Source organism: Boleophthalmus pectinirostris, unplaced genomic scaffold, assembly GCF_026225935.1.
Source record: "Boleophthalmus pectinirostris isolate CB_2022bp ecotype Guang Dong unplaced genomic scaffold, ASM2622593v1 HiC_scaffold_19, whole genome shotgun sequence".
In the NCBI taxonomy this organism is placed as follows: Eukaryota; Metazoa; Chordata; class Actinopteri; order Gobiiformes; family Gobiidae; genus Boleophthalmus; species Boleophthalmus pectinirostris.
In genome coordinates, this window is record NW_026571140.1 from 19158681 (window position 1) to 19177901 (window position 19221).

The 19221-nt window shown below is 38.4% G+C and overlaps 1 protein-coding gene across 1 annotated transcript in view; it reads right to left on the reverse strand.

Moving 5' to 3' along the window:
- LOC110175368 (protein unc-13 homolog C) overlaps positions 1 to 19221 on the reverse strand; it is a 72794-nt gene that overhangs the window by 14117 nt on the left and 39456 nt on the right. The window contains 6 exon segments of the mRNA XM_055154841.1: positions 1242 to 1385; positions 2210 to 2306; positions 3355 to 3481; positions 10213 to 10298; positions 12140 to 12273; positions 18291 to 18419. Of these exon segments, the coding sequence (XP_055010816.1) occupies positions 1242 to 1385; positions 2210 to 2306; positions 3355 to 3481; positions 10213 to 10298; positions 12140 to 12273; positions 18291 to 18419 (717 nt within the window).

Here is a 19221-nt window from a genome sequence, read left to right on the forward strand (position 1 = left end):
TATCATGTAATTTGTTTTCACCTAAAACTTAGTAAGTCACTGAATAACTACTTGGCAGTAAGAAAAATCTAATTCAACACAAGTAAGTTTGTTATCAAGAAAACATTGTGAGTTTTCATACAAGCTGAGTGTAAATGTTCGGTACCATTCTTATCTCACACACCCAAATATGATAGCCCCTGGAGATTCCTGTCTAACCTTATCTGTCAATCTGTCATCCACCAGAATTACAAAGAAGCTGAAAATGTGTGCAGTGATGTCTACCTTTTACTTTTACTACCTTTGTCCTCTTCCTTTCTGCAGAAATTATACTAATCAACTAAAATTCATAAAAAACAAACAGTGCATTGCATTTCAAAGCTCTCTAAAATCTTGAATCTCCATATCTGACTAATCTCCTACTGCCTACACACCATCCTACACACCGTCCTATCATTACGCTCCTCATCTGCCAGCCTCCTGTCCATTACTCCAGCCAGCAGTGGCTTCCGTGGAACTAGTCACTCTTCTCCCTACCCCTGGAAATTTCTCCCACCATCCATGTACCATCCTCTCTTTCAATCAAAAGTGCATCTTCTTGATCACCACTCTTTCCCCCTAATCTGTTTTTCTATGTTTATAATTGTCATTCCTCTTCTTTCCTGAACATACCTCACCCACTTGGATATTGTTCAGCCTATTATCTGATTCACTACAGAGATTCGTGTCTATGTAACTGTATTCATTTGTCTGTCAACCTTTATGGAATTGCATGATACAATACCACCTCCATCTGAAACTCCTCTGCACAGTACTTACATTTCCTATACAAGTCTTGCACTGCTAATGTAGCATTTATCTTGCAACGCATACATATAGTAGACACGAGACTGTCATATATGTTGAAATGTATGGTAGTTTGTTCTGAGATTTTAGACTGCTGTTTAATGAATAAGTCGGCTTTCATGTTAGGAATCAAGCATCATATTTCATTGCTAGTTTAATTATCTGTTTTTAGAATGGTTTATTGTGTATGTTAGATATTAAAGAACAAACTGTGCCATCAAATGTAACAAAATAGGGACAAAAACAACTAAAAGACAAGAGAATGAACAGAACTGCTGAAGTCAGAGTTTGAGCAGTTCCTAATGACTCGGAAAGCAAGTATCAACCTGAGCAAATAATGCATGTATGCAAGATCAATGCTAACATCTTTAACTGCTGACTTATTGGTCCCTCAAGGACTATTTAAAGAACCTGACCTTCGCAAAGCGGCACATGAAATGAGCCAGAGCCTGTGGGTTTGGACACTCCAGCTTCTTGATAATCTCAAAGCTCTGGTTGAGTTGAGTGAATACATCCACAACTGAGCAGGAAAACAGGGCGTGCTCTGACGTCTGCTGGAACTGTAGAGAAAACAACAAAAAAACATATGTAAATATCTCATAATTGTCAACAAAGTAAACAATTCATGTCACTATAACTCAGCGGATGGCAATAATAGGTGTGAATATAGAGGAACTTGCTGAGTGAACAGTACTAATAACAGGCCTTCATCAATGAAGGGAACATGGAGTCCACTTGTGAATATATCCAGTCCTAATGACATTGATAGACAGACGCTGTTAATAGACCCTTGGAGCTCTATTTAATTATACACATTAAGGAGCAGTGAGAGGAGAAGTTAATCAAGTGATTTTAACATCACTGGGAGGACAAACACTACTGAGAGGATATCAATGAATCATACATTTTTGATAACCTATTATATTTCTAAATCAGGCAATCACTGACTTGCTTTGGTTTTGAAGTATACCAGTGTTAAATGATACATTTAAGTGTTGTAGAAAACTTACATTGAGAGTAATATTCAAATCCTCTGGAATATTACATTTTATTTAAGTTGCTGTACGATAATTGTAATTGCAAATTTTTTCTGTTTCTGTTGTAATGTAAACCTACACAGATAGCTTGTCATAATTTCCTTAAGTGGCTTTTAAAGCTCAGACACTCTCCTTTCTGTTTATGCCTAAATTGATATTCCTGTCACTTTCCCAGCTTGGGGATGTGTTTGGCTGTGCTACATTTCTCTATCCTAAAACTGTGTTTCTCAAGAGCTGTATTTCCTTTTTTACAGGCTGCCCTTGTACAGTAATAAAACAACCTAAAGTGGCTGTGTTGAATAAATATAAGTAGGATATTTTAGGGAATAATTAAGTGTTCCGCTCACCCCATCTTTCTTGTCCCTTTCCAGTGCACCGTTCAGGAAATCCATGGCAACGTCCTCATTCTCATCCAACCACTGAATAACAAATGGCTCGAACCAGCTGAAATAAAAATAAGTTAATTAAGCTAGGTACAATTTTAGCATTCATTTAATATTATCTTACAAAAGATAATTTAAGTTTAATAAGAAGTCCAATGTCAAATGTTTGGTGAAGAAGAAAAAGCGTGTGGTTTAAGCCAAGGCTTTTAGATCAGGTTTCAGTTTGTCGACAGATTGGAGGCAGATAGAGGACAGCAGAGGACAGACCGTGCCAGGGACAGATGAGTAGAGTAAGGAAGTACATTTGTTGGTGGAATAGTAATGCTATTCTGTCTGTTTCACTTTGCCATTTTCTTGTTTAATATGGTCCCTGAGCTTGTCCTCAAAGCTACAAACGTCCCCTCGCAGCTATTTTGTACCCTGCCCGAGGGCGTCTCTATGGAAGGGGAAACCAATAAATAATGTGGGTGTGGCAAAAGTGAAGTAGTTACTGCAAAAAACACAGTGTATGTGGGTGTTTGTATGACATGTACAGGCCTGGACAGAGCAATCCTGATGGAGATGGTGAGTGACAGAGCTGGAACAGGGGGATGGGGACTCATTACTCTGATAGACTGGCGGCATGAGATGAGCCAATGAATTCCCCACCTGCATTATCAGCATGTATATAGGCCCTGCTTTGCATTGCTGCACACAAATACATGGGATGATGAGCGAAAAAGTGAAAAAAGGGACCAAACCAAGGCTATAGTTTTGTTACATAGCTCTAGTCTACACAGTTATATCAACAGATGTTTATTGCTGTGATTTGCACCACTTGTATCCCTACAATAATGCTCTGTAATACTGTAATAATTTTTAATTACATTACATACCAATTTGTTGAGAAACCTATTCACACAGTCAAAAGGTTCAACATCAGAACCAGCCACTTTGCTTGTAGCTTGGTATTCACACCACTGTCTGTTACCTCACTCTTCTCATTAAGGTTTATTGAAGCTTGGTTCTTACATAAGGACAAATAGATGACATTGGCAATCTCTTGTCTGTTAAAAACAGTGATAATTAAGAAGATAGTAGTGTAAGAATATAAATGAAAAGGCACTTACAGAGAATATTCGGGTGGGACACCCTTGAAGGCCGGCAGGTCACGGACATACTCATTATAGAACCATTTGACTTTGAAGTGAAGATTCATGTATTCAGTACTTTTGCATAGGCGGTGCTTGTCATGCTCTGTGAATCAGAAGACATAAAATCAAATTAGCTGGTTAACAAAGATACATTTCTGTTTGTATTATAACTGGACTAGAGATGCAAGCAGGACAAAATGTTACGAAAGTTATGAAAAAGATAAAAACAAAAACAAAAAAACAAACAAAAAAAAAAAACATACAGTTAAAACCAAAAGAATACTTCTGATCTAATATTATACACCAAAGGGGCTGAAAAAACTGTGAGTATATAAATAATCAACGGTTCTGAGTCAGTCGGTTGTGAGAGTGCTGAGTCATGTGGTCCAGTGGTCAGAACAATTAAACATTTCCATAGCATGCCCTGGGGTGTAAGAGAATCGTACAAAGATGGAATGAGGGAAGGAAGAAAACATGTGAACCAATGGAGCAGCAGACTGAAAGAGACTGAGAAAGGAAGAGAAAGGGTGGGCAATTAAAAAGCCAATTACACTAAACAATTTTAGGATGATAGCTATGCCGTTAAAATGATAATCATAATTTCTGTCATACATTATTTCTTGAGAATGCATGTTTTTTAAGAGCCAAGATGATTAAAATAAATTGAAATGACAATGCCAATTACATCTAGCTCAAATATGCCCATGTGATACAATAATAATAAAAAGTAATAAAACAATATTAGATGATGCAGCAGGAGAATATGGATGAAGGCTTTAAGCACCAGGCCAATACAACATTGGTGTGGTTAACCAATCTTTAAACGTGGGTGCCTTCTCAGTGTCATACAGCTCTGCATACCTGTCTAACAACATGGGATTAAGAGGAACGGAAACTACTGTGAAAAGGTGGATTTTACTCAAAAGGTTAATCTGAAAAATGTATACACACATTTCCTCTGTACGAGATTCCATACAACATCAAAGAGTTTTTAATCCACTCCACACAGCACTGAGCCGTCGGGACTTAGTACGATAAGAACCTGGGTGCTTACTGCAATTCTAGTGCCTTTTATTCTAAAGTGAGCACTGAGGGAAAATGGTTCTAATGTGCAATTAGGCTCCATAATATTGAACTGTAAAAAGCAATCATGTGCTTCTAACTCTGATTAAGTTTAAATTATCACCGGACTATAGAAATAATGCTTACTGGCACACACTCAATGTTGTAATGTAATATGTCATCTGTTGAATTATTTACTGTTAACTGAAAACAATTAACATTTTAATGACAATAACTTCCTTTCAAACTACATACATTGTTGTAATCTTTCTTTGCTGAAGCATTAATTTAAGTCTAAAGTAATGCTTTATGTAAAAGATACAGAACAGAAACCATATGCTTGCCCCATTATTGTACATTTTCACAGTTTCCACCTTCACTCAATGCGCTTTACATCAGGAAACTATTCAAACATACGCACACCAGTGTACACAGATAATGGCTGTGAGGTGGGTTAAGTGTCTTGCACAAGGACACGATGACAGTATTTATCTGTGGGAGCTGGAATCACACTGCCAACCTGTGGGTCAGTGGACCACTCTACCTATGATGTTTATGAATTGAACCACCACCCTTCGGATCAATGGACAAACACTCCAGTCAACTGTTACTGTCACCCAGGCAAATATTTTAGACATCTATCCCCCAGTTAGCTTGTAATGACTGCAAGAAGTAAGGTACAGTAAAACAAGCAGTGTATAGTTTTGGTCCATGTGAGTAATTGGTGAAGACAGTCTCTGGGTCTTGAGTCATAAAGGACTGAGCTGGCAGTATACTGTATAAACAGAGCACACATAGTCACACAGTTACACTAGAATCAACAGAAGACAGCAGATGGAGGTCAGAGTGGAGACGGAAAAGGACATCTCAGCAGGTGTTAGTGGGACAGGCCTGTTCTGCTAGACTGCTACTTCACATGGAGGGGGCTTTCCTCCCTGTGAATGTAAGGTTACCTCAAGGAAAGTTTGGTTGTTAGTAGAGAAGTATTATTAGGAAATGTATGTGCGTAAAATCATATTGGCTTTTTAAAACATTTTAAAAAAACAAGACCTAAAACTTAATTCACTAATATAAAAAAATACATGATTAAATGCTGGATGATATTGTAAGATCAGGAGTTTTTAGTTTGGTTTGAAATGTGAACAAAATAGCCTACATCCACTCTGTAGCTCCAATTAGATGGTTTAAATATACACTGCTAGAACTGAGATACACACAATTATTACACTCCAATGAAATGCAAGGATAAGGTTTGACATCAGAATGAGTCATTTGTTTATTTCAGAAAAAAGACGCTTTGCATGCTTTACTAACCTAAATAAAAGAAATTTCTAAAGTACGTCACTACTCTTCTCTTTATTGTTGCGTTTATTTGTGTTTATTATAAAACACAATTTATAAAAGGAGTTATTCAGAAAGCTCTTGGATTCAGCAAATTCTCCAATTGTTCTTGCTTGCATCTCAGAATGAAAATATTTTCATCCTATAGGCATTTTACATAGCAGTTACATTGACAGTAAACAAAAAAGTTACATAAAGATGACATATAAATATCACTTATCAAACTAAGAAAATAACCAAGTGAAAATTGAAAGAATATCCCCACAAATGCATTGATTGTCTGTTTGTCTCATCCAGCTCAGTGAAATTGTCAATCCAATGCTCAGGGATTAAAAGATTATCTTGCTGAATTCAAGTTTAACCCTTTTACAGTGTCACAATGCTAGCCTGCTCTCAAATCACCATGGTTACGCTGATCTCTTATGTACAAGCTGCCTACACCTAAACATTCAGACCGATCAATGCTCTTGAATAATGCCCTCTCTCTATAGCTCAATTCAATGAGCCGTGCAGCAGGGATGGTGCCCCTAGAGGCTGAACCATGTCGAAACTCATTCACAGCTAAACAACAATCTATGTACGGGGGGGTAGAATTGCACCTTCTTTATACTCCATTGTGACAAACAAGAACTGTAATAAAATGAGTTCCCAGCTTTATGACTCAGTCTTTAAAACATCTGATTGCACAGAATATAATTGATTTTCCACTGGCTTTAATATGTGTGGTAAGCATATTGACTTATTGGGATACTGGATTGTAATTACACTTGGAGTTTGATGTAGCAAAATGTAACTGAATTAAACTTATTAAGAAGTGCAACTGTTGTTTTTTTTTCAGCTTGCTTTAGCTGTTGTCAATTGTGTCTCTGTGAGGATCATTAATCATGTTTTGTCAGATCCATCCAAATGACCACAATTCTACTAAGATGCTCTATTTAAACTATTTAAACAAATACCAAAGAAGGACACTGTCCTCTAAAAAGACTGAGTGGCCTGTCTGTCACTAGCAAAGGTTTCCATCGATCTTATGTCCTCCTGTCTTCTTGAGCCTAAGCTTAAGCAGATCTCATGACTTATGGTCTCTAAACAGTGGTCATCTGTCAGCAATCATGACTGTCTCATTAACAGAGTCTCCCTCAGATCAAACCTTGTGTCCATAATTATCATATAGCAGTCTCAAGTGTGATTTAGGGATAGGACAAATATGAAATACTCAGGGTTGCCAATATTGATATTAAGGGATGCAGTAGAAAAGCGATTTAATTCATGCTTTGAGTTCCTTAATTCAAAAAGAGGTTTCAGTTATGGTACTGTAATTCTTCCATGGGTCATAGTCTAGCAGGAATAATGCCATAGACATTTTACAAGTGGACAAACTATTTTGCTGCTAAATGCCATGTCAGAAACATGCTAAAATGTTGCAGCCAATACAATATGCACACTTGGGTAGGTCTTCTACAGATACTGTACTCATAAGCATGCATTAGTGCTTATGCTGGTGGTAAACAGCTGTCTTGAGGGAGAAACAAGCTCAAAGTCCCTGGTGAGGATGTCATCTTGTATAACTAAGCCCACAGGGGCAGAAAAACTCATGGGAGACTCACTCACTCTGCTTCATTGATTTAAATGCTACGTGAACGATGATGAACTATGATTCTTCACCACACTCCTTCCTTCCCAATCTCCAATTACCATCTAGAGGAAATATCTATACAAGCTTGTGTGGTTAGACTGATTTCCCCAAGACTAAAGGCCAAAGGACCAACATGGCAGACAAGATATTTTTTCCTTAGTGACACAATTCCTCCATCTTGGCTTCTGACCCAGTTCTGTCAAAGGGTAGTTCTTAAGCTGCTTCACAAGGTCCCAATGACACACCCCACTATAACACCAGAGCCCAGAGAAACACTAAGTCCACTTGATGCAACTGAAATGCTTAATGCTATGGGACATGGTCAGTGTCATGACTAACTAATGAGTTATCTATTGTTGTTCATTAAATTAATCCTCTCATCACAATGTACAGCTCAATATTTAGAAGTACGGAAGCCAAGGGTCATGAGTAATTAGATGTCAACTTTCAAGCAAATAAAAAGTGTAACTCTAAAACAAAGAGATGTAATTAAAACTCGGCACCCTTTTCTCAGAGATAAAAATTTATTGCAAACCTTTTGACTTCAGATTTAATTTATCATGTTCTATAAGAGAAAGGAATGATCATTAGAATCACACGTATCTGCCCCATATACAACATCTCTTAGAGCAAACAAACGCCACACATCACGAAAGAATATTAATTGAAATTCAATTATAGAATTCTGTACAGTGAGGCTGTTCCAGCAGAGTGGAGGTGAAGTAATGGGCTGCCTGAGCATTGGATCTTTAATGACATGCTCCAGAGGCCACAGCCATTAAACAGCCTATAGTGAATAAACACAGTATAGGACTTCATTGCAATGCTAAAAGTAGAAGCACAGTTTTTCATCTTGTCAAGCTGTGCATTTATTGTTGCGTATTCACATTTTCCATCAAAGGAGCACTTGCATCAGTTTCAGCTACTGTATGCCCTGTTTGAGAAAGGTAATGGTAGAATAAAAAGAGAGTGTTAATGCCACTTTGTCATTCATTCACTCTCTCATCTTCTCACACATTTTCCTGTTTAGCTTCTCCTGTTCCACATCTCACACACACATACACACAGAGGCTAAAATTAGCAGCATCCATTTCTGCACCAGCATTGGCACCAAAGGCCTTCAAGCAGGAAGCAGAGGATGCATCAAAGACTTCATTAAGTAAGGCGACTGCACACGTAACCGCACATGCACACAACCACGCACACGCACACACACCCCTTTTATTTCCATTCATTCTTTACATGTATCGTGCCACACAGAAGCCCTGCCCATGCTCGAACACAGCACACAGAGCTACACATAAACAAAACACTGCAACAAAGTGGGACGATGCTGGCGCCTCCTTCAGGGCGTCTGTCAAACATCCCACTGTGGCTCCGCTTATGTAACAGGTCACTTGTATTCCTTTAAATCAGACACTGAAGCCGGCAACCCTGAATTCAAATTCAGACCATACTCTTATACATAAACTGTACAGTATCTATGTCATCTTACTCTGTACACATAAGGAGACAGGCTCACTGTAATCTCAAAAACCAAATATAACAAAGAGTAGAGCCTTTAATTCTTCAATTGATTGTGGTTACTGCTGATAGTATGGTGGAATCTTGTCAAGCATTTTTGTGTTGGATTATGTGTATCTGAATGTATAAAGATAAAGCTGCACTAAATTAGAAAAGAGATATAAAAAGAGCACTACTTCATTACAGGGAGCTCCTTTGAGTAAAGTCACTGTCTCATCCCGCTCCTGGCATTGGGGCTTTCACTTGTACTTTCTCTCGACACTTGAGGCCAGAGGAGGCTGCAGTGTGGAGAAGTATGTGAGCCAGTGCATCTCCTTTTGTTACACAGACATCCTCAGGCACATCACATGTACACACAAATGTACTGTGCACTACAGCGCAGACCTGCTGTCACAGTAGCCACTAACACCAAAGGTGGTCACATGGACACACATGCCTTCATAAAGTGCAAAATGTCTTTTATTTAGCTCTTTCTTTTTCTGTAGGACAAAAACCTTGGACAGAAAAATATATATTTTGCACAAACAATAACAGAATGTGTTTTCTGATGCAAAAGTTGAATTTATATAATTAGTGTCCAATCGTCCAGTACACTTCATAGGCTCTAGTGAATTTCTACAGGATAGGATGCAGATGTAGTGCTCTACACTGGGGTGTCTTGATCACACCTGGTTGCTATAGAAACCCAGTATGACTTTTTTCCAGAGATAGCAGCAGGTATATAATATGCAGTTTAAATGAGGATAGATCACCAATAAGATGCTATGGTGCCTGATACATTTCCTTTTGCACACAGCATGTAAACCTCTGACCTACAGGATGTCTAGCTCTTCTGTCATCATTAGGACCCCTATATCACACCCTGCTAAAGGAAACTGCACTGTCCTCCACCATAGGAGACCTCACTGAAGCATCAAAATTCTCTCCTTTATATTTATAAGGGGCAAACACAAATACACAATTTGTACTTGTGTGTACATTTGCCCACATTGTATACATAATCTGGATGGAGCATAATCCTTAACCCCCATTCCTCAAAACAGCTAGTTCAGTAAACTCAGAGAGGCATTTAATGCCTTTAGAGAACTGAACCAAAGACCATGGGGGTGGGGAGTCAAACCCACATTTAAATGGAGCATCTGTGGCTCAGGCAGTGGAGCACATATATGAGATTTTTATTTACTTTAATTTTCACACATTAGTGGTCTCTGAAACACACTTACAACATGGCATGGATAAACCAGGATTAATGCCTGGTCAGCAAAGTCACTGACCTTCCATAGCATACTTCATGTCCAAGGCAAAGAGGTTCCACGTGATTTCAGAGCTGATCTTGCCCACGTTCAGCTCCTGTGGAAACCTAGAGGGAGCGAAAATGGTTTCAATCAGTCTCATTTCCACACAATGACACACTTGACCGACTGTGGGAATGGCTTGGCACATACTAAACTTTTACATATTGCAACACAGATGACTGGAAGACACTGCATGAACTACAATGTAAAGGAAAATCACACCGCTAAGGAGAGTAAGAGGGTGGGCACCTATTTGGCAAGTAATCTGCTATTTTGAATGACTATAGATTTTCAGTCAAAGCTTGAGCGTGCGGTGTCAGTGGTTTAATTATACGTACCTACAGACAGTAATGGGAGGACTTTTATAAATGACAGGGGTTTGGCCACATAGAGGTCAATTTATCTGGAAATGTTTTGTTTTTGGCCAGAGACCGCCTTGTTTCAAACAGCAAATGTCTTTGTCTGACTGTTCTGTCTACTCCATTGGGAGATATAAAGTATGTTATTGGCAGTCTCAGATATTCTCACCTACTCGCCTCGGCAGTACTCTGATGTGCAACAGAAACAAGGGCTTAGTGCTACATCTTGCACTTGAAAGGTTATCTCTCTATTCTTCTATGAACCATACAAGCAATAAACCAATATATTCCCTTGAGACTGTTAATGCAGGTTAAGGGAAAATGACAATGGACTTTTGCCTACGAATTGTTGCATGAAGTCAGCAGCCACTGTGGTAAACTAAACTAAGGTAGATGTAAACTTTCAAGTATAAAGATGTTGCTAGCTTTCACAAACCTTGCTTTAGAGAAGCTCTCATTCCAAAGGTAATTGTAATGATGCACTTGGCTCTTTTTTTCAAGTTTAGATTTAGACTTAGACTTAGACAAACTTTATTGATCCACAAGGGAAATTAATTGGACAAAGTAGCGCACACATCACAATATAATATAGTAACAAAGAGCAAAAATATAAATGGCAAAATAAATTCTAAATAAGTAGCAAAAAAGATGGTAAGTGACAGGTATCAAATAAGACTTAATTATATAAATGTAAATGTACAAGTAACATAAAAATAAAAAGATAAGTAATAAAATAGAAAGATAAGCTTGCAATAAATTGATAAAATGCATACTATTTAGATGAAGACAGTATGTAGTGGCATCTTTGTTTGACAACTATTTCTGTGTATAATCTCCAAAGCAACTTAAGGCTTTAAAACACACATAAGTGTTGATGTTTATACAGGAAAAAAAAAAGTGGTATCTATATTGTTATTTGCCAAACAGATTAACCTTTTATCCTCAGGCTTCACTGCAATTCAAAGGGAATGGATGCAGATTTTATAAAGAGAATAACAGGAATAGTTTTTGTGATTCTCAAACCTGACCAAGGGAATGCGTTGGAAATGGGCATGAATATTGCAAATCTATCATTAGACAGTGGAGGAGGGAGCTCTCGGCATAAACAGAGCCTTAATAAGCATCGTAAATCAGCAAGAGGAGGGAGACAAGAGACGAGAACGCTAATGCTAGTTTGTGAGTGATACAGAAACAAGAAAATGCATCTTGCTTTTATTTGCAGCCACTTTTATTCATGTCATATAATTTGATTTTGATTATATGTACCAAATGACCTAAGCCATATGCAGCAACAATTCCATTTTGTACTGGAAAACACTATACCGGTACCTTTTATTTCCCACAATAACTACAATGTGATTGTAATAAAAGAAAAATGCACTGAAAATTACAACTATGAACTGAAAAAAAGAAACCAATCTCACCAACTGGAAACAAACTCTTTCTTATGGTTTATTTGATCAATAAACCATCAAACTGATAAAGACATACAACTGTATTTCCAATTATATGCACACTTTTTTAAAGAAACGTGAGGAAGAACTTACTGGTTAATGACGGGGGTGTATGCAGTGCGGTCCTCATCGATCACAGATACCATGAGGGTGATCAGTTTGGGCCAGAAGTCTAGGTTCTTGATTGATGGTCCCTGCTCCTCACGGGGAATATCCTGCTTCCGGCTCTACAGTGGGAAAAATAGAGATTGCACAGTCAGGAACTCAACCAAGGTAAAAACAACAACAACAAACAAACAATAATAATAAAAAAACTACACTGAATGCACCATACAGAATATCCTGGTAATACAATCAGTTGAAGAATTACTTTTTAGTAGGATACAGAATTAATTCAAAATGGCCCACACAAAAGCAAACATTTGAGGGATGCTGAAGCTTCTCTAGAGACTAAAAGCAGAACACAGTGCTTACAGGTAAAACTTCACTTCCACATTCCATCCATTGGGGGTTAAAATTAGTCAGTACTTTTAGCTTTCAATGGTGGAAAGTGGCTATGTAAATGCACAGGAAATAAAATACTACAACCAAATGTCTAAAACAAAGAAGTGAAATAATGAATAGTGAAAAATGTTCAAAAGCTCCAAAGCATAAACTACTTTATTTAATGATTCAGTAGCAGTAGCTTTAGTAATTTGGGAGAAAACACAGCAAACCAGTCACACTGTAATTTGGCTGTGTGAGTGCACACAAAGCATAACATTTACATTTTAATAGATTTATGCAAATAATATACATTTCTATTAGCTGTTTGAGCTAGTGTGCTATCGAGTATCACACTTGATACCCACGGCTGCACAAAACAATGCGATACAGATCTATTTGGTTTCAAAACAGCTGGGATATCTCTTTTGTGTGTCACTGTACAATGGGAACCTCGCTGACATCCCATGGAACAAGACACTGTAAATTAAAAGCACTGTCTGACTGTAGCATTAGTGCTCTCCACACAAGACAATCCTTCTCCTGTCAGCAAGTGTCTGTCTCTGCAATCCATTCTCTACCAGCATGTTCTTCAGTACAACACAAGGCTTTGCAGGGATCAGCTGCACTAACAGATCTGTATCATTAGATAGAAAAACAATGACAACATCAAATAGCATTCACAAAAGTCTAGTTTGAGAGTAGACTCTCAAGAGAGGGCTACTTCCACTGCATTAGAAGGATGCAGATACTGAATGGGTAATTCTATTGGGGCCACAATCTTCACTGGGAGATAACAAGCCAATGTATATTTGTGTGAAGCAAATAAAAAAACAAACTGAAAAACAGAAACACAAATACAATATATTCTAATAGAACCAATCATTAAGTATTATGCCTCAAATAGTACTGGCTAAACCAATTAGACAAAACCTTAGAGTTGACAAAAAAAAGTTGACAATTGGGAGACAGAAGTCCACAGTTTACTAATGCTTTCATACCAATATACCTATTCTCTAAATGATCTAGATCTTATTTAATTGTCTGCGGTGCACTGTATTCATGTGATCAGACTTTATGTCGCCTGGAGAACAGAATTTAATCACAAGGGAACAAGATTACCAGGCTTTGGAGCTGACAGCTGATCATACAACCCTGTGCTCCATTCCTCTAATCATTAAACCAGGGTTCATGGCAAAGATTAGTGTGTGCTATTCTACTGATCTAAAGAGAGGGCGATTCTTATTTGCATATGCAGTGGCTGGCTGAGATACAGTAGGACAGAGAAGGTTGTGTCTTGCCTACTGACATGGATGCTGTACTAGCAATAAAAGCTAATGCTGACTCCCTGTGCTCATTTGTATTCCCCTCAAGCCTGAACAAACACATTGTTAAAGGTGATTAAGTAGTCTGGCATCCTTTTACAGTCAACAACACACTCATGGGCTTTGCTCTCAATAGGATGTGCTCCTCATCCTAAATAAAGAGCACTCTACAGTATGGGTGCTTGCTGTGCACAAGGTGGTGTGGGCACTAATTCTGTAAAATATGACTCCTCCAGGGTTGCAGTTAGTAGTGGTTGTTTGGTATATCCAATATCTTAACTACTTAAGGGAATGAGAAAGGGTAATATAACTACATGCAGTCAACAAAGCCACCAAGTGTAAATCTGATAACTAATCTGCTAAAGAAATCCCCAAATATATCAAGAACCCATTCATCTGATTGTAGCGTGGTGGTGTGGGAGCATCTTCAAAATAAAGGTAGTTACATCCTCAACAGTGTAGCTAAAATTAAATGCTCTGTATCAGTGGCGGACCATGCATTTCACACCTAGGCCTTCAGTAGTACTCCGTGTGAAACAATCCACTCCTCAATAACTATTTTATGGTTATAAAAGCCATGTTAGTATACAGAAATACAGTACAAAGAGCTGTGGAGATTCCATGCACGAAGAAGTGAGGAGTGGAGGTGCGCAGAGATTCCGTGCATGGAAAAGAAGTGAGGAGAGGGGGGTGTGTGGTGCATGGAAAAGAAGTGAGGAGAGGGGGGTGTGTGGTGCATGGAGAAGAAGTGAAGAGAGGGAGGTGCGTGGTGCACAGAGAAGTGAGGTGAGGAGTGGGGGTGGGGGGTTGGGGGGAGTGGGCAAGCAGATTCTGTGCGACTACCGTAGTTTTGCGAGGATTCATGTGGTTAGGAAGGACCTAGTCAAGGCGGGGGCCACTTGTTGTCAAGGCGGCCGCTTTAACTATAAAGTGCTGCAGGAAACACTGATATCTCCAGTACTGTCCTATACTGACCTGCGACATGAGGGACCAGGCCTAAACCAGAACCGAACAAGGACCAAAACATGTCTAAACCAGGACTACACCAGAACTAAACCAGGTCTGAGCATCGAGACGGGCCCGGAGGTGCGCCCTCGTATACTGTCATACTGACCGCAGGCAAAAGCACCAGCGCAGAGCTGGGCTCTGCGCAGCTGTCACCCGATCTCGTTTTGCAGACACCCTGCTCTGCAGGCTTGGGGTTCTCTCTCTCTCTCTCGTTGGCTCTCGCTCTCCAAGATTAGTTCTGATTTAGTCCTGATTTAGACCTGGTATAGACCTGGTGTAGACCTAGCGTGGTCCTGGTTCAGACCTGGTTCCGCTACTGATGCAGTTTGCTATCTTTGGCTGGTTCCCTCTCTGACTATCCAATCAACGTGTCTGAATACGGTGACATTGCTGTACACCTGCTAGAAGGCCCTGGTGATACCAACTCAAAATCTGATTGGTTGAAGCAACAGTTTCATCGACATTTATTTTGTGCTCGGGGGCCTGCAAAACGGATTGTGAAGGCCTCCGGCAGACTTAGACAAATTATGTCTGAAATGAAACTGAGTGAAATTGCCCCAGTAAGATATATTGTCTAAGCAGCTCTTGAGGTCAAAATATGTCTGCTGCCTGCTGACTGTGTGTAATAATAAAGCCTTTAAGTGCATGCTAGCATGCTGGTTGTTGCTAGAACAAAAGAAAGTAATTGAAAATAATTAAATTAAAGTGTAACTGCTACTGTTAAGAACTGTGTTCAGTAAGAACAGTGCAACATGTACCCAAAACACATGCTAAATGAGTTACTAGGGTCAGAAACACGCAGTCAGAGAACTAAGGCTAAACAAGTGATTAGCAGGCAGAGAGTAACAGTGGCAGGACTTTCACATACGGTCCCGCCTGCTTAGACTGGCAGGAGGGCATTGATTTTACTAGCTGCAGGTGGATGTGAGCAATTGTTTGGGGCTTAGGAGGCCAGACCAATCAGTGCACAACGGGAAACAGGAGCCAACCGGGGCGGGACAAAGAAGACAGGCCACCAATCATAGGTACAGATTTCTGCACAAAATAAAGAGGACTATGCAGAGGCAGAGGATGATGTGATGTGCTTGTGATACCCCCTTTTATCCTTTTATATATTCTATTCTATGTAGAGAAATTTTCCAATCTCTCAGAGAGAGAGGATAATCTAGAAATATAGCGCTTGAGTCGAGCAGTGTGTAGACTGCATACTGCACAATCCAGGTAATTTCTTCCAATTCAATACACCTGTATATCCATACACATTCAAACACAGTATTTTTTAAGCAAAAGAGCCCTTAATCTCAATTTGAATAACAAATCATAGAGTTTTAAATGCATACTTGCTTGAACAATGCTGAATGAAAATAGGTGTGCACATTAGACATCATACATACACCATACTGACAGTGCATCAGTGTTTTAACTCTATATATTTCTCCCTTCCAACATCTTTCAAATCCCTTTATTTTCTACCAAGATTTAAGAAATTATACCTTATCCTCTTGCATCTCCCACAGCTATTTCCCAATGAAGCCAAAAGCACAGACTTTGTTGTTGTGTTAGGCTGCAACACAATATTTCACCGGCTGTTTGACCATGGTGTGTCATCCTTGTTCACTCACTGTTAACAGCTACCTCATAGACCACATATGCTGACTCTTGAGCTTGTCAGTATATGTGAAAAAGATCTATTCTAATCACAATAGGGTACAGTTTGTGTCCTTGTGCGAAAGCATCGATGTGAGGGAAAGTGCATTAGATGATGGTATAATTAGTGCATGTGTCTATCTCAAGGCCTTGGTAATTGCTTACAACCTCCTTAGGCTATTTAGACAAAGCAAGCCTATAATTCAACATTTGAGTAGATTGCACCCTATTATAACCTAAAAAAAAACAACATTATCTTCTGTAGCATGAAGACCATTTTCTTTGGGTAAGAAAGCGTAAAATAATCAGGCAGAGTTGCCTGTTGGTAGCAATGGTTTACTCAGGTGAGATACAAAGCATATCAAAACATTAACTTGAGCAAAATTACAGCACTTTTATGGCAAATCATACGGGATAATCATTTGCCATAAAATAAAATATTTTCTACACCTGTTTTCAAACAAAATTACAGCACTTCAATTAAACTACGGTAATGTGTCAGGAGTGAGGTATTAAAACAATAAAAGACAGAAATAAAAATGTAATTATCAAAATGAAATAAACTATATCCTCTTTCTAATATTTTAATAAAGCAACCAGAGGTGGTCAGACCTACTGTGGGGTTTTAGATGACATCGTGACATAAATAAAATTATAAAATTGCGAATTTTACTTTTGGTTATCAGTAAGGTAATGTGGATGTTGTTCCTGGCTCCACCTGGGTATATGACATCATCCTGCTCTAGCCTCTGAAAACACCAATTAGTTTTACATTTTACTTGACATTTATTTTATTGAGGCATACAGTGTATGTTTATGTTATGTTTATGTATGGTGTATGTTAGATGTACAACTTTTTGTAAGCAGAATGTAGAATCACATTAGAATCTGTGTTATCATAATAACCTCCACAAAACAATTCATTATAGCGTGACTGTCTCAACCTCTTCCACAAAAGTGCAGCTTGTGGTATGGCCACCGGGAATACCCCCATGCAAACTTCCCAATAGACACAGTGTAAATTGTTACTGCCCAGTAAATGTCACCCACAATATATAGCCTATTGATTTCTAGCCACACCACACTGGATTTATATATTCCCAGCATTGTTGCACACATATATAGAGAACACACTAAAACTGAAAGGGCAACCATCATGTCAGCTTTATGACACACTTGAAGGTGATGCAGGAGAAAGACGTGACAAAATGAAGAAATGTAATAAAATCTAATAAATAGTAGCACTAATGACTAATGACTAGCACTGGGCTTTCATCAAAATTCAAGTTCATGAACATGAGCTATGTTTTAGAACAAACTTAATGTACACAAGGGACAATTACAAATAATTAAGTGGCTTGTGTTACAATAAATGCATTACTTGATATGATACACCCATATTGGGAAATTAGTTCTAAACCTGCTCAAGTACACCACTTCCATCATACACTATAAATATCCAAACTCTAGGGATACCACTTGATTTCACTAAGTGAGGCCAACATCTCTTCATTTACTGTAGAGCTGCAACAGTTTATTCTTCTTCTAATCTAAAGCAGCCGGTAGAAGAAAACTCTCTCCTTTACTTGACTACACATCAAAGTCTTGAGAAGTGGAACAGTCAATTTCAAGCGAAAGGGTCATTCTGCATGACATAAGCCATAAAGCTTTTAGGCTAAGTGCTTTTCTTCATGTCAAGTACAAAGAGGATAAAGCTGACATGAAATGAGCTGAAAGGCTTGAGGTGAGTAAGAACAGAAAGAACTGGTAAAGTGGTTTACCTGGTCCAGCAGCTGGTTATATAGTTCGTGACAGTTATCAAAAATATATTTGTAGGTTGAATCCAGGCAAGCTTTGACACAGTCCTTCACAACCATGCTCGCTCTTGGTGGACTTTGTAGCTCTTGTACCTGCATAAACACATACAAGATTCAGTTTTATTGGGTTTTCAAGGCTTCTCAAGTCAATGCAGTGAGACTAACATCAACCAGGTCAATAAGGTCAACCAAGCACAACATTGTGGCCACAGATATGTTTAGTTCTTAACACAGATTATTTTCATCATGCTAGGGGCTGCATTAGTTTATATGTAGCAAATTAACATTATGTCATATTGATGTGTGATACAATCAATTGGTCAGTTTTGACAAACAACAGTTTTTATGTGTTTTGGAGCATCAGAGATGGACACCAGGGATAAAATATATATTTGGTGTTAGTGTTGGGATTGGGACTGTGACTGATATAAAAGTATTTGTAGAAAATCTTACCAAAATCTCATAATTGGAATAACTGTACAGTTCAATCTAAAGGATGTTTGTATACAGGAGCTATTTATTAGTAAATATTTATGATGTTTTTGAACAACTTTAACAAATGTAAATGAAGATGTTGAAGTTAATGTAATTTTTTGTGCTCTCCACCAGGGTTCAGAATGTTTAGCTGGTCAAAAAGCATTTAATATTGAAAAAATTTAAATGTGTAAATGTAATAAGGTAAATGTGTGAAAATATTTCATCTTTTTGTCAACTCGGTCAGCCATTTTCAAAAATCTGGAAGAAATATTATTATCTACATCTCTGAAGCCTCTATTTGTTACCCTTACTCTATTGAACGTAGCACTACCACACAGTCTAGTAACTTTTACACTTTTTGATATTCAAGATTAACAGTGTTGAAATTTCTGCTGTCACAGCTGCACAGCGTCAACTC